Genomic DNA, 14,170 nt, shown 5'->3' with positions numbered 1-14,170 from the left:
TGCCTCGACATCTATCTGGCTGTCTGCCGGTCTCTCCGAATGCAATTTCACTGTCTTCCTCTTCGGCAAGCGTGACCCAGACAGCAATTAGTGTGGGGACTGACAAGCAGTCACAAGCTCCTGAGTGCACACTCTGCTTGTGAGACAAATGTCTTCATTCAAGAATACCAGCAAGGACAAGTGGAAACGTTAGAAAATTTACAATGACCTTTCTCTACTGGTTCTGACCTCATACCTAGTCTTAGCATTGATATAAAAGCTCTGGGGGTTGATTTTACAGTCATTATACAGAACGTAACAACTACTTGGACTGCTTTTATGGTATATTCTGAACGGTTTTAGCTAATTGTGTTATAATAAAGAACATTACACTTTGCTCATGGTTTGCTCACCTTTTTATCACCTGCTGCAGAAAAGTGATGGTGGATGTTTTTGCCCATGTCTGTGTGTGTGGACAAATTTTATTGACACTCTTGAAAAACCATCAGTGGATGCAAACTGATTAATGTTTCTAGTCAAAGAAATTCAAGATGGTAAAATTCAAGATGGTAACCTTAAAAAAACAACAACACGGCAGTGTAAAAGGGTTTTACAGTACAGTGTATGCTAACTGCCAATAAAAAAGCAATCATTTGGAAGTGGATGAATGACAAAACACCCACACTAGAAGACTGGATAAATGTGATTCAAGATATTCGTCAGATGGAGGAACTTAAATTTGCAATGAAAGTGGAAAAGAACAAATTTGAGGATTGTTAGAAACCATGGTAGACTTTCTTGAACACTAGATCTGAAACCAAACAATGAAAATTAAGAGACACCCGCTGTTCTTTAGCTACTCTGTATTGTTGTTATAAATTGTTAAATTTTACTTGTGTTTGGTTAAAAAAAGGAGTATTAGATACCAGGTGTTGAATACTATAATTACAGGAAAATGTGAACTGCATAGATTAATACAGCAAATAGAAAAGGGATTTTCAAAATATGTATCTGTACGATGTAAAATGATGAAGCATACACAATTCTTGTGTTGCTCCTTAATAAAACTTTGAATAAAAAAAAAAATCTCACAAAATTAACTATAACTATTAACTTATTATTGGCCTAAAGTCTGGTGTGGTAGGAGCCAACACATATTCTGTCCGCTGATAGACTGGACAAGAAGTTTGTTTAAAGTTTTACCATTAACTAGTTTATTAGTCTGTCTGTTAGCAAAATCTCTCATGAGGGAGGGTTTCATTGAAACGTTCAGTAAATAATTTGTGGATATGCTTTTACAACTGAATAACCTTTGAAGCAAATCCATTTAAAAATGGCCACAATAGACAACTGACCTTAGAAAACTCAAAAAAAGACTACTTTTCAGTCACTTTTACAAATATTGAGCTGAAATTTGAAGTTGACATAGCTGAGGGTCATTCACAAACGTAATTTCAGTGTGACATTTCAAATGCCGTTATTTTGAAGGTTTGATCAAAATGGCTACATCTCTTTCATTTGTCAACAAAAAAAGGATCTTTGTCTACAACTTTGGCATGAAGGGCATTCAAGCAGTATGTATTCCTTGAAGGAATCAAGGCCTTCAGTTTACTTACACTGAAATAAGTTAGTGGAGTTACTGAAAACAAGAACAAAATATTGTAACCCAACCCACACAAAATGACACTTGTGGGCAATGATTGTTCAAGTAAAATAAAACGTCCTCCTGCTAAAGCAGCATCTACACAAAGTAACCCCCGCCCCCCAACACACACACACACACACACACACAAAACAACATACACACTTGAGCTCCAAGTATCCCAGCAACAGTTTGACAAAACAAAATCACCCGAACGTGATTATTATTTTTCTTACCTGTTTGTGCATCTCAATGTTGAGACCGTAGGACATTTCGTAGTACTGCGGAGACAAAAACAAAAGACAGCTTTGTTGGCATTCTGTTCACAACACACCAACACTCAGTTTTACCCAGTATTTCCAGTTGGACATCTGCTGTTTGGCATATGTTGCTATTTATCACGTTGGTTTCCATGAAAGACAGGAAGAGTGAAATAATGGGAGTGTGTGTATGTGTGTGTGGAGAACAAGTGTGTGTGTCTCACTGTAATGAGGTCTTGGTGAAAGTTATGTGGCATCAATGACTCTGTGTGTGTGAGTGTGAGTGAACATTTTCTTTTAACCAATTTACTGTTTTGCTCGTGCACAGCCGTCAAATGAGCATGACTGTGTGTGGATGTTGCTTTTCTTGCTGTTAAGTAGGTGTGCCAATGAATATCAATGTATGTATGAATAATGAGACTGTGAATGGATATTGTGTCCATAGCATCCCTGCTTCTGCGTGAGTAATGCATGCAAACAAAAAATCTCTATCATATCTGTGGCATTAAGCAGAGGTCTGTGCCTGGACATTTACAACAACAACATTGTGATGCAAAAGTGTAAATCTGCACAAAACAATGTGGCTGGAATACCACATCAGCCAAAACTACATCTGTTGTATCATAACTACAGCTAAGCTTCAGAAAAGTCTGCATCAAGCTGCCAGAAGAAAAATAACTAAACAAGTCTGTTACCCTCCCATTTCAGTGCCATTTGATAAATTCTACTTTGCAGGCTCCTTGTATGACCCATTTCTTGTGGATGGTTTGCTACATAGATCACCCTGTTAAGTCTGTTGCAAGTCAAATACAATCAAAAGCATCAGTTAAGTGTCATAAGTGGAGCATGTTGGTAAATACATCTCTATAAGACGCAAGAATGAAGAAAATAAAAAAGTTTTTATTAAAGAAAAGTCTTCTGTGACTTTTTGTTCGTTTTTCAATGAAACCATACTTTTCTCTTTTATGATGCATTTGATGATATCGCAGTGTTTGCTCCATCAGCTGTTATCAAATCAAAACTCCACCTGCAGCTGAGCGATTACTGTGGCTATAAATGATTTCTCAAAGCCTCAAAAGTTACAAAGGAAAGAATACCTCCTCTGATAAAAGGAATAGAGCAAAGACCTGTGGTCAGATTTTAGCATCCACATCACTGATTAAACTATCACAACAAATAATTATTAAATACTTTGACTAAAACGTTCCAATATTGATTTACCTATAATAAAATATTCATTTAAATTTAATTCAAATGGAAAACTCTGCATATTTAATGTCAAACACAGAAGCACTTGCTGCTTTTCTAGAAAACATTAAATATTTCTCCTGCAGTTTGTCCTGATAGTTCAGACTTTTACAGCATTTTCATGAGCTTACACACCAAACTCACATAGCACGTTGTTAAAACGTACTCTGTCACAACTGATGTAAACTCACAAGAAATTACTTTTAGATACGAGTTCTTACCAAACTATTAAACTTGACTTTTGTCATTTATTTATTTAAACAAAAACAACTTGGAAAGTTTAATTCAACACAAAGAGATAAAACACTTCATAGTTTCATCCATCCATTATCTTTTACCCGTTTCTTCCATTTTGGGTCACTGGTGCCCATGTCCAGCAATCACTGTGCGAGGGGCGGGGTACATCCTGGACGGGTCTCCAGTCCACCACAGGGACACATAGAGACAAACAAGACAAACAAACATTCACTCTCTCACTCACACCTAGGGACAATTTAGAGTTACTAATCAGTCTAACATGCATGTTTTTGGTCTGTGAGAGGAAACCGGAGTGCCCGGAAAAAAACCCACGCATGCACGGAGAGAACATGCAAACTCCACCCAGAAAGGCCCCCGGACCAGGATTTGAACCAGGGACCTGCTCGCTGAGAGGCAGCAGCTCCACCAGTTGTGCCACAGTGCTGGTACTTAATTGTTGATTTACAAATCACATGATCAACTAACTTATCAGAAGATATTTTTCAAACTGTTTTCGGTAAAATAATCACAAAGTTGTGCTTTAAACGAAACACAGACACACATAAAGGTTAGGAACCTAATAAATTCATGGCAAACAGGCTTTTCTCACAATATACATGTGTTTGTGCACCTGGGTGTCCCTGTGTAAATTTGACAGAAGTGTGTGTGTGTGTGTGTGTTACCCCAGCTGCTTGCATGTCTTTCCTTAATATATGTTTCTCTCCCTGCACTGTGTGCGTTTCCGTGTGTGCATCGGTAATGTTCTCGGAGGTGAGTCGAATACAGACAGCAGGGATTCGTCATGGTGACAAAGGCATCCTCTGCCACAGGATGGGCACCGCTCTGACTGATGAGAGGGAAACATGGCTCTTCCTCCCCCTCTGTATTCTCTTGCACGTTTTCACTCGAGCGCTCTCCTCCCTCCATTTACTCCCCTCCTCATTCAGTTCCTCCCTCGCACTCCGACTCTATCTTTCAGGAACTGTCGGGCTGTCTCCCCCTACCTCCCCTCCTTCTCTCTAGTTATTCCATGCCTTCTTTTTTCGGCAGTCAGGTGGTCTTTCACTCCTCTTTTTAAGATATTCTTTCACTCGACTCATAATTTTCCTGCAATCATTCTGAGCGTCAATTAATCCATGTTTGCACTATGCTGCTTAAATGCAGATTCGCTTCACTGTTAATAGTATGACAGAGCCCAATATAACCTTGTTATTTATAGCACAAAGTCCACGTGAAATAAATCAAAAGGTCTCTGTATTAGTTTCTCACACATAAAATGTAATATTACTTTAAAGATATAACAGACAGAATAAAATAAACATTAAACCACAAGGCGGATTTTGAAGAGCCTCAATACATTTTCATGTGTTTTGCTGGTTTTCCCCTCAGGCTGTGACATGCTCTGACATATTTTACTGCTTCAGTGGCAATGTCAGTCTTCTCCCAAAGTATATATTAAAGTTGAGTCAGAAACAGTGTGTGTGGAATTCCTCATGTTTGAGCTCTACATATAAAAATGAAGAACAGCTGAACTGTGAGTCAACCCTGCTCATTCAATGAAAATCTTTTCTCAACCCTTGTGTGGTGTTCAAATTTTTGTTACACAGCAAGTGTTTGTTCATCTGGTGGACCTGGTGTATTTTGTTGTTTCAAATTACACTCAATCAAACAAATCTACAAAAAATACTAGGGAGATTTATTACAAGCAATATAAACAATACATTTGATTAAAAGTTGCTATTACTGTTATTAGACTGTATTTTTTTCAAAGTAAATGCTTCTTGGTTTGGGGGGGATTTGTTTTTGTAATTGTAAGTTTGTTTATTGATATAATTCTCACAATGGTCAGTTTCTTCATAAAGGAGCTCCTGTCAAAACTTATGTGAGGTTAAAAAAAAAAGTTTAATATGATGTGGCCTTGAGTCGTGTCCAGGATGCCTCTCATTTCTTAATTTTTAGGGTGTCCTCCTTCCAGCTTATCTGTGTCAACTTGTAGGTTTCAAGTATCTAATGGCAAAGCACAGGCTGCCCAAATCTTTATTCTATACTTTGCAGGTTTTGATGGCAGTGGCCCCTAAATGGCATCAGATCCTCATCATCAGTGACATTAGGCCCAAGGTTGTACAGTAGAAGGAGGGAATGCACCCACTTGTCCTGATGGCAGCAAGCTTGTCTTTCTGCCATCCAGCTGTTTTGTGTTGTATGGAGAAGTTATCTTCCAGTTTCTGCATCCCACAGAGATATGGTGGATACCCCTTTGGACCTGAAAACCAACAAGGACAATAACCCTGGTCCATCTCCTTCCACTTTTCCTTCAAAGGTATTTCAATCTAGAATAATGCTCTGGATGGAATCTGGGATGAAAAGCTCAAAAGACAACTTGATGTCCTGCGCATGGGAAATTGCCATCTAAGTTGGCTCTGGTTGCATCTTTATAACACCGGCAGCCATGAGTGGTGACTTTCCTAGGCAAGAAAACCATTGGATTTTTCTATTCTTTGACAATTACTAGCTGCTGATGGGCTGGCCCTGTGACTCATTTGTTTTGGCACTAGCTGATGCTCCATCTCATCCTCCTCTTCAAAGTCACCTACTCTGAATGTTCAAAAATGGGTTCCTAACATTTATGAAAATTCTTCCTCTTCATCATTAAAAGCTTCTCTCTTTAAAAATCATTTGAAAGACCATCTGAGAAGACATTTTCATAGCCATCTTGATCAGTTGTCACAAGGAACTACATTAGAAAAGCTATATTGAGTGTGTCCCATCCCCATATTGTGAGAACCTCAGTCTTGGTTCCCACAAAGCAAAGAATAAAATGTGTGGGAATGTCAGAGCAGGCAGGTGACAGTGATTGACATTTGCAACAGTGTTGAAAAACAAAGCTCTCACACACAAACATTAACAGTAGGCCCAGATTGTAGGTGTGAATTTTCACATTTTCCTCAGGTCCAGTGGACGAGAGCATCATGTGCATTAATGTAAATGTGTAGGTGGTGGTGGTGGTGGTGGTGGTGGTGGTGGGGGGGGGGTAGAGAGTGTGGTCACAGAGGAAATCAGGAAGGAGGAACACTGCGTATTTCTTTGAAATTTAACAAGATAAGCGCCTAAAACAAATATTTGTTTGCTCAACATTATAGCAAAGGTGTGTCTCAGTTGAACTTTTACTTAATAAATGCACTTCAATGGTCAAATTAGCTGCATTTCGCCCGAATGGCACAGCAAAATTAAGCTGATTTGACGATTGCTCCAGGCAAGCTGGACGAAGGTGGCAGGATATGGCAAGTCAATTGTGTCATTAATAGCCACTTTTACCTATTACATGACACAAGGCATGCCATACTACTCGAGCGAGATCTATTGGCTGAAAATGGTAGTGTTAAACATTTTCAGTCAGTATGAATGAAAACGGTCATAAATATGTTGCTTTGGCGTATAAGTGACAGGACATGCAACTTATGCACAAAAACATGACTTAAAGGGTGAAAAATACAGTATATATATATATATATATATATATATATATATATATATATATATATATATATACAACCTAAAATAACCAATAATTTAAAAAAATACAAACCGGATTCCAAAAAATTTGGGACACTAAACAAATTGTGAAAAAAAATTGAATGCAATGATGTGGAGGTGCCAACATCTAATATTTTATTCAGAATAGAACACAAATCACAGATCAAAAGTTTAAACTGAGAGAGTGTATCATTTTAAGGGAAAAATCTGTTGTTTCCAAATTTCATGGCGTCAACAAATCCCCAAAAAGTTGGGACAAGTCCATTTTTACCACTGTGTGGCATTCCCCCTTCTTCTTACAACACTCAACAGACGTCTGGGGACAGAGGAGACCAGTTTCTCAAGTTTAGAAATAGGAATGCTCTCCCATTCATGTCTAATACAGGCCTCTAACTGTTCAATCGTCTTGGGCCTTCTTTGTCGCACCTTCCTCTTTATGATGCGCCAAATGTTCTGTATAGGTGAAAGATCTGGAATGCAGGCTGGCCATTTCAGTACCCGGATCCTTCTCCTACGTAGCCATGATGTTGTGATTGCTGCAGAATGTGGTCTGGCATTATCGTGTTGAAAAATGCAGGGTCTTCCCTGAAAGAGATGACATGTAGATGGGAGCATATGTTGTTCTAGAACCTGAACATAGTTCTCTGCATTAATGGTGCCTTTCCAGACATGCAAGCTGCCCATGCCACAAGCGCTCATGCAACCCCATACCATCAGTGATGCAGGCTTCTGAACGGAGCGTTGATAACAACTTGGGCTATCCTTGTCCTCTCTGGTCCGGATGACATGGCGTCCCAGTGTTCCATAAAGAACTTCAAATCGTGACTCATCTGACCACAGAACAGTCTTCCATTTTGCCACACTCCATTTTAAATGACCCCTGGCCCAGTGCAAATGTCTGAGCTTGTGGAGCTTGCTTAGAAATGGCTTCCTCTTTGCACTGTAGAGTTTCAGCTGGCAACGGCGGATGGCACGGTGGATTGTGTTCACTGACAATGCTTTCTGGAAGTATTCCTGAGCCCATTCTGTTATTTCCTTGACAGTGGCATTCCTGTTTGAGGTGCAGTGACGTTTAAGGGCCCGGAGATCACGAGCATCCAGTAGAGTTTTACGGCCTTGACCCTTACGCACAGCGATTGTTCCAGATTCTCTGAATCTTTTGATGATGTTATGCACGGTTGATGATGATAACTTAAAAGTCTTTGCTATTTTACGCTGGGTAACACCATTCTGGTATTGCTGCACTATCTTTCTGTGCAACAATGGTGGAATTGGTGATCCTCTTACCATCTTGGCTTCTGAGAGACACTGACACTCTGAGAAGCTCTTTTTATACCCAATCATGTTGTCAATTGACCTAATTAGTGTTAATTGGTCTTCCAGCTGTTTGTTATATGCTCAATTTCCTTTTTCCAGCCACTTATTGCTACTTGTACCAACTTTTTTGGGATTTGTTGACACTGTGAAATTTTGAATCAACATATTTTTCCTTTAAAATGTTACATTTACTCAGATTAAACTCTTGATCTGTCATCTATGTTATATTACAAATAAAATATTGACATTTGCCATCTCCACATCATTGCATTCAGTTTTTATTCACAATTTGTTTAGTGTCCCAACTTTTTTGGAATCCGGTTTGTATATTTCAGACCATTGTTTTACAAATATCTCTCAAACCAAATTGTGCATGCTCAGAGCTTATAGTGGATGTGTGAGTTTTAACATATTTATCAACAACAACACGTGATATCATGATGACGTTTAGCTGGTCTGGATGAGAAGTGTTTGCTGCTCCCTTCTAACCATGACCCAGACCATGACCTAGTTTGTCATTGTGCTTCACTGAGGCCTCCTCCTTGCTGAGCGCTGTCATCGTCCTCCTCCACAGCATCTTCTCTCACTTTCTCCTGTCAACATCTTTTCCATCAGTTATCCACCCCTTCACATTTTTTCTGTCCCTCTCTGCTCTCCCTATACGTCTCTTCTACAGACTTGTTATTTTAACCCATCTGTTGCATCATTTTTGTATTAATCTCTTCCACTTTATTCTCAGATTTTACTCTTTAAGTTATCTTTATCAGTTGTAGTTCATTCATGCTTCCCTTCCAACACCTTTATTTATTGATTCTCTCTAATTGTTGCAGACCACTATATTTGTTTGTTCGCCTCTCTCTTCTTATTGAGCTCAAAAATGTTCTTTCCAGTTTCCTCACAAACAAACTGGATAAAAAAATAGAACTGCTTTCATAAAACAAATCTCCTTCTGATAGAAAAATACACAGAGACATGCATCTAAAAGCAGAACATTAAAGCAGACAGGACTAAACGCACTTGAGTAGACCCTTTGTGCTTCCAGGTCTACATTTCCTGCAGCTCTCTCAACATGAAAGACATGTGGCATCTCTTTTTGTTCTCCCTTCTCCTTTCCCCACGTCTATCACCGGCTTCTCTCCTTACCTCTCCATCACTGCACCTCTCCTCGGTTCTCCTCATCTTTTTAACTCAGTCCTGTTTGTCTCATTGTTAAGTCTAACTTTCTAGCTGCAATCAGCCTCTCCACCTCTCTGTCATTACTTTTCATTTCTATTACTCCACTCGCTGCTCTTTCATTTCTTTCCTCCCTGGCATTTTCTTGTCATGCGTTGAATCACTTTTTCCGCAATGCACAAACAGCTGAGCGAAACAAAGCCAATGCCTCCGTGTTTGATTTCAATCATGTAAGTACAACTCACCTGAGCAGCTGTCTTCATTAAAGGAGTAAAATGAGATGACTGAAAGTGAACATGTTACAGTAAGTGTCGTCATCTTTGTGTTTCTATGCAACGATGAAATTTGTGCTCTGCATTTAACCTATCACACCAGAGATACACCCAGGTGGAGCAGTGGGCAGCTATGTAAGCGCCTGGGGAGCAGTTAGGGATTAGGCATTTTGTTCAAGGACATCACGACATGTGGACATGGCGGGGAGTTGAACCTGTGACTTTCTGGTCTCAAGTCGGCTGCCCTACCACTGCACCACAGCTGCCCCAGCTGACTGTACATTCAGATGTAAAGGTACAACTATAGAAAAGACGCTCTGTTATCCTGTTCCTAGTGTGGTCAGGTTTCACTCCCAATCTCCCTCCTTATGTGTAAATAACCAATTTAAATTTAAATACTCTAATATTGGCAATTATGATGATTTTACGATGTGACATACTTTGAATTTTAAGTTGGAAGACAAAAGTTGATCGGTGCAGCTGGACAGCAGATGGTTAACCCTTCACAAAGCTGCTTCAGCATGGAGCAGAAATGTGGGCGTGGCAGAGAGAGAGATCATGACAGGTTGCAGAGGGAGCTTCTCCCTGCACCTGTGGGCTGCATACAAGTGCTAAATCATTTAAAATAAATTATTTTAAATAAACAACCCATGCCACTTGTGTGGCTCATCCATCAATCAGCCAATTGTGTGTCATGTCCAATCTTACGAGTCTGCGAATGTCGAACGGTGAAGTAGAGGGACTACTGTACATATTGTAGTTTCAGAGTGAACATCCGAACAGAAGCTAAGTACTTATCAGAAGAGGTTCTCAAAGAGTGGACCATCATCTAAAGAGTTCAAAGAAACGTCTGAATGAGATAAAAGTCTGTCTAAACAAATTTCTTTTGAACATAAACTGCATTAAATCCCAAAAAAGAAACTATAGTAGTATCATTTAATAATAATAATAACAATAATAATAATAATAATAATAATAATAAAAGTCTTACTAACAGTTTTACATGTGGTTTGAAATACTCCACTTTATGGCAGGTGGCTGTGCAGAGAACTGCACAGAAAGAATAAAAATCACAGGCTCAGCAATATATTTGTTGTAATTATTGATCTAGATGATGAATTCTTTTTAATCTCCTTTAAGAGCTATAGCTTTTAGAGTAACATATCGTTACCATTTCACTTATTAAACCGTTTATATAAATCAGCAGCTCCACATTATCAAAAGAAATGCAGTGAAAGTTTGATGAAAAAACTGCAACAAAAAAAAAGGCCACAGCTGAATAGTCTTAGATGCATCAGATCATGATGCTCAGACTGAATAGAAAAATCATTACCAGTAAATACACTTCTATCAGCTTTTAATAATCTTTAGGTTTCAGGTTTTAAAATAGTAATACCTACAGTTGATGATAGTTTGGAGCTCTGTAAGGCAGAATGTACTTCAAGAGCTTCAGTTTTATGTACAATGATACTGCGAACAGTTGGAGTAACTCTGCGTACATGTTTACCACAGTGTTTACACGTATTTGAAAGTTTTGACATATTTTACGTCGTGTTAAATCTAACTGCCATCCAGGAGTTGAAATTAACAAATCAATGCTCAATAAAACTAACCACTCTAATGTTTACTTAACTCCACATGTTGATATAAACTGGTAATTTACTGTTTATACATGTTAGTAGTATGCTCCACAATATTTACAGAATATGGTCATTTTTAATTATTTTAAAGGTTAACACATAAAAATCAAAATACAAACTTTGCTCAATTTCAAACAACCTGCCAGAATTAAATATAGTTACATCTACAGACAGAGGATTTGGATTTACCAACAAACACCACCATTTTTACTTAATTATCACACTTGAATTTAGATTATTTGAATAGTTTAACAGTATATCTAACTTCCTTGATGCTCTAGATACATTTTTTTTATTTTTTTGAAAATGTGGTGTTGGGCACACTTTTAATGAAGGCAGTTTTTTAAAAACATTCTCCAGGATTCAGGTTATACTCTGTCTCATGTACGTCAAGTCAAGTTGTGAAAAGTTATTTATTCAGTCAGAAGCAGAAAACAGAGATTTTAATATGGACAGCAGCTGGATTCTACGTATCAGAAGAATGAGACATAATATATGAGCCACAGTTACAGCATCACCAAACTACGCTGATAACACGCTCCAACTAAACATTATGTTATTTTAACCGTCAGCACTTCCTTTGATGAGTCAGATAGAGAAGGCAAAATGACTAAAACGTAGTAACAGTTGTCCAGTGGGTGTAGGCCAGACAACAGCGAAGAAGTGTATTTGTATAATAATATTTGCACCATCTGCACATCACTCTAAAACCTGTGGGCGTCAGGTTCGTTGAAACTCACTGTGAAAATTATTTGCATTTCGACCCTGTGCAGTATGGACTAATGCTAATTTATATAGTATGAAGTGTAACTCTACAAACATTTTCAAACACATACCATAAACATAGTAACACATCTGTTTAAGTTGTGGCTTTGGTGCTATAGTAAGAGTTGCACAACGTCTACATTAGGGTCCAATAACAGCTGCAGAATATGACTAATAGTTCTTTCTGCACACATAAAACGGCAGCACTACAGTGTGTTTTGTCTGCTGTAGTCCCGTTTTAATTGGTTCATCCACTCCTGCTCCTCCAGCCTCCAACTATACCCCAAAGGCCCACAGTTTGCTGCTCTTATACGATTCTTCTGTAATGACGGATATCTCATTCAAGGTTCGGTAAAAGATCTTTGGCTTTGTGTGAGTTTTCTTCTTTGTGCAGCAAACAGAGGGGCACATGTAATGTATACACGTGTGCGAGTCTGTGTTGAGCATTTTCAGCCTTAAAAGGCATTTATCCAAAGTGGGTGACATCACCAAGAACACAAACACAGGAGAGGAAGAATGCATGCATTTGTTTAAGCATTTTATATACTGTTTGCTTTTAAATCATCTAAAAAAGTAAGAATACAGGACCAAAATCATACACGGACACAATGCAGCTGTGATTATAGTATGTCTAACCCATCAATTTCTCGTTAGGGTTTAGTTTTTTGTTACAATAACAGTTCATATCCACATAGTAATCTGCTATTATTGTACATGCACCAGAGCATTTATAGCAAACTTGCCCGGCAGCATCCTGATTTATATCATTCAATGCACCATCATTTACTCACTAAAATGAAAGGCAACAAAGCTAATACAATTAGATAGCTGATAGTCACAAACCTGTTACCAAGAGCAAATAATACATTAAAACCTATTGCAAAGGCTTTAATCAAACTGAACTGAGTCAAATTCAGAACAAAGAAATACTTAAGAACAATCATATAATTAGTCTTGAATATTGAATTTGTGTTTTCATGTTTGCATAATTTATCATCCTAATTTGAAAAAAGAAAAAAAAACATGCTTACAGTTAGCCAAGTTCTCCACATAAGGTAACAACACACAGCAAAGGTATTTCAGCCCCACATTCAATACGGTGAGCAAAAAGATGCAACAAGCATCCAAACAAACAATTTCATGAGTAAAAGAACTGTATTAAAGGTCTACAGCAGGTCAAAGAATTATGAAATGTATCATTTAAATATTGAAAACAAAACACGCACCTAATTTGATCTGATTTTGTGGAAGTATTTCTGTTGATGTTTCTTATTATATTCAAGTTATTTTCACACTTCAGCAGCTTTCTTTTAAAAATAGGAATCATCACAAAGCCAAAACAGTGTTTGTAATTTTCCAAACGCTTGACGTGTCCAATATACGCAGCTCCATTTGCAAGAACCTGAAGGGAGTAAAAGCTGTGAAGCTTCAAATTGTTTTTATTGCACTCTGTGCAGTTACATCTCACTCAGTGTCATTTTCAACTCCATATTTTTGTTGTTTCATTATGTCAGTTCAGTAAGAGAGTTATTTAAGATTTAAAAAAAATGGTTGCATGTAATTCTTGTGTCAAATCACACTGCAACGCTGCTCTTCTAAACATACTGCACACATAACATATGTCTCCTACTGATCTCGTTCACACTGCACTGCCACCACCAGGACAAGACTCATAGATCCTGAATCCCTTAATGAGCTGGTTTCATTCATACTTGTTTACTTACCTCCTCCCACTCATCAATTCTTTAGGAAATATTTGTTGTCTCCCCTCTGCCCCCTCCAAGTAATGGCAATATATTTTGCACAAACTGTAAAACTTTAGGAGGTTGGTCTAAGCCAAGGTGACGTTTTATCATGGGAAATGCCTCACAAGGACTGTGTGTGTGTGTGTGTGTGTGTGCATGTGTGTGCATGTGTGTTTTTCAGGTTACCTTGTAGGGACCAATTTTACAAAAAATCATATATTGTGGTGATTAATTGCTCTTTATGGGGACCAAAGCCAGGTCTCCAAAAATGAGAAGTCTCGTTGGGGGGTTAGGTATGTACTGGTAATGGTTAGGTTCAGGGTTAGGTGTGTACTGGTAATGGTTAGGTTCAGGGTTA

The 14,170-nt window shown here is 38.3% G+C and overlaps 1 protein-coding gene across 1 annotated transcript in view; it reads right to left on the bottom strand.

The window, feature by feature from the left end:
- tle2b (TLE family member 2, transcriptional corepressor b) overlaps window positions 1–14,170 on the bottom strand; it is a gene marked incomplete in the record, with an annotated part of 103,630 nt that overhangs the window by 59,960 nt on the left and 29,500 nt on the right. Inside the window, 1 exon segment of the mRNA XM_037698127.1 lies at window positions 1,858–1,902. Within this exon segment, the coding sequence (XP_037554055.1) occupies window positions 1,858–1,902 (45 nt within the window).

Source organism: Nematolebias whitei, chromosome 3, assembly GCF_014905685.2.
Source record: "Nematolebias whitei isolate Nwh7 chromosome 3, NemWhi1, whole genome shotgun sequence".
NCBI classification, from domain to species: Eukaryota; Metazoa; Chordata; class Actinopteri; order Cyprinodontiformes; family Rivulidae; genus Nematolebias; species Nematolebias whitei.
The sequence above is the reverse complement of the archived record's forward strand: the minus strand, read 5'-3'. Positions and strand labels throughout refer to the sequence as shown.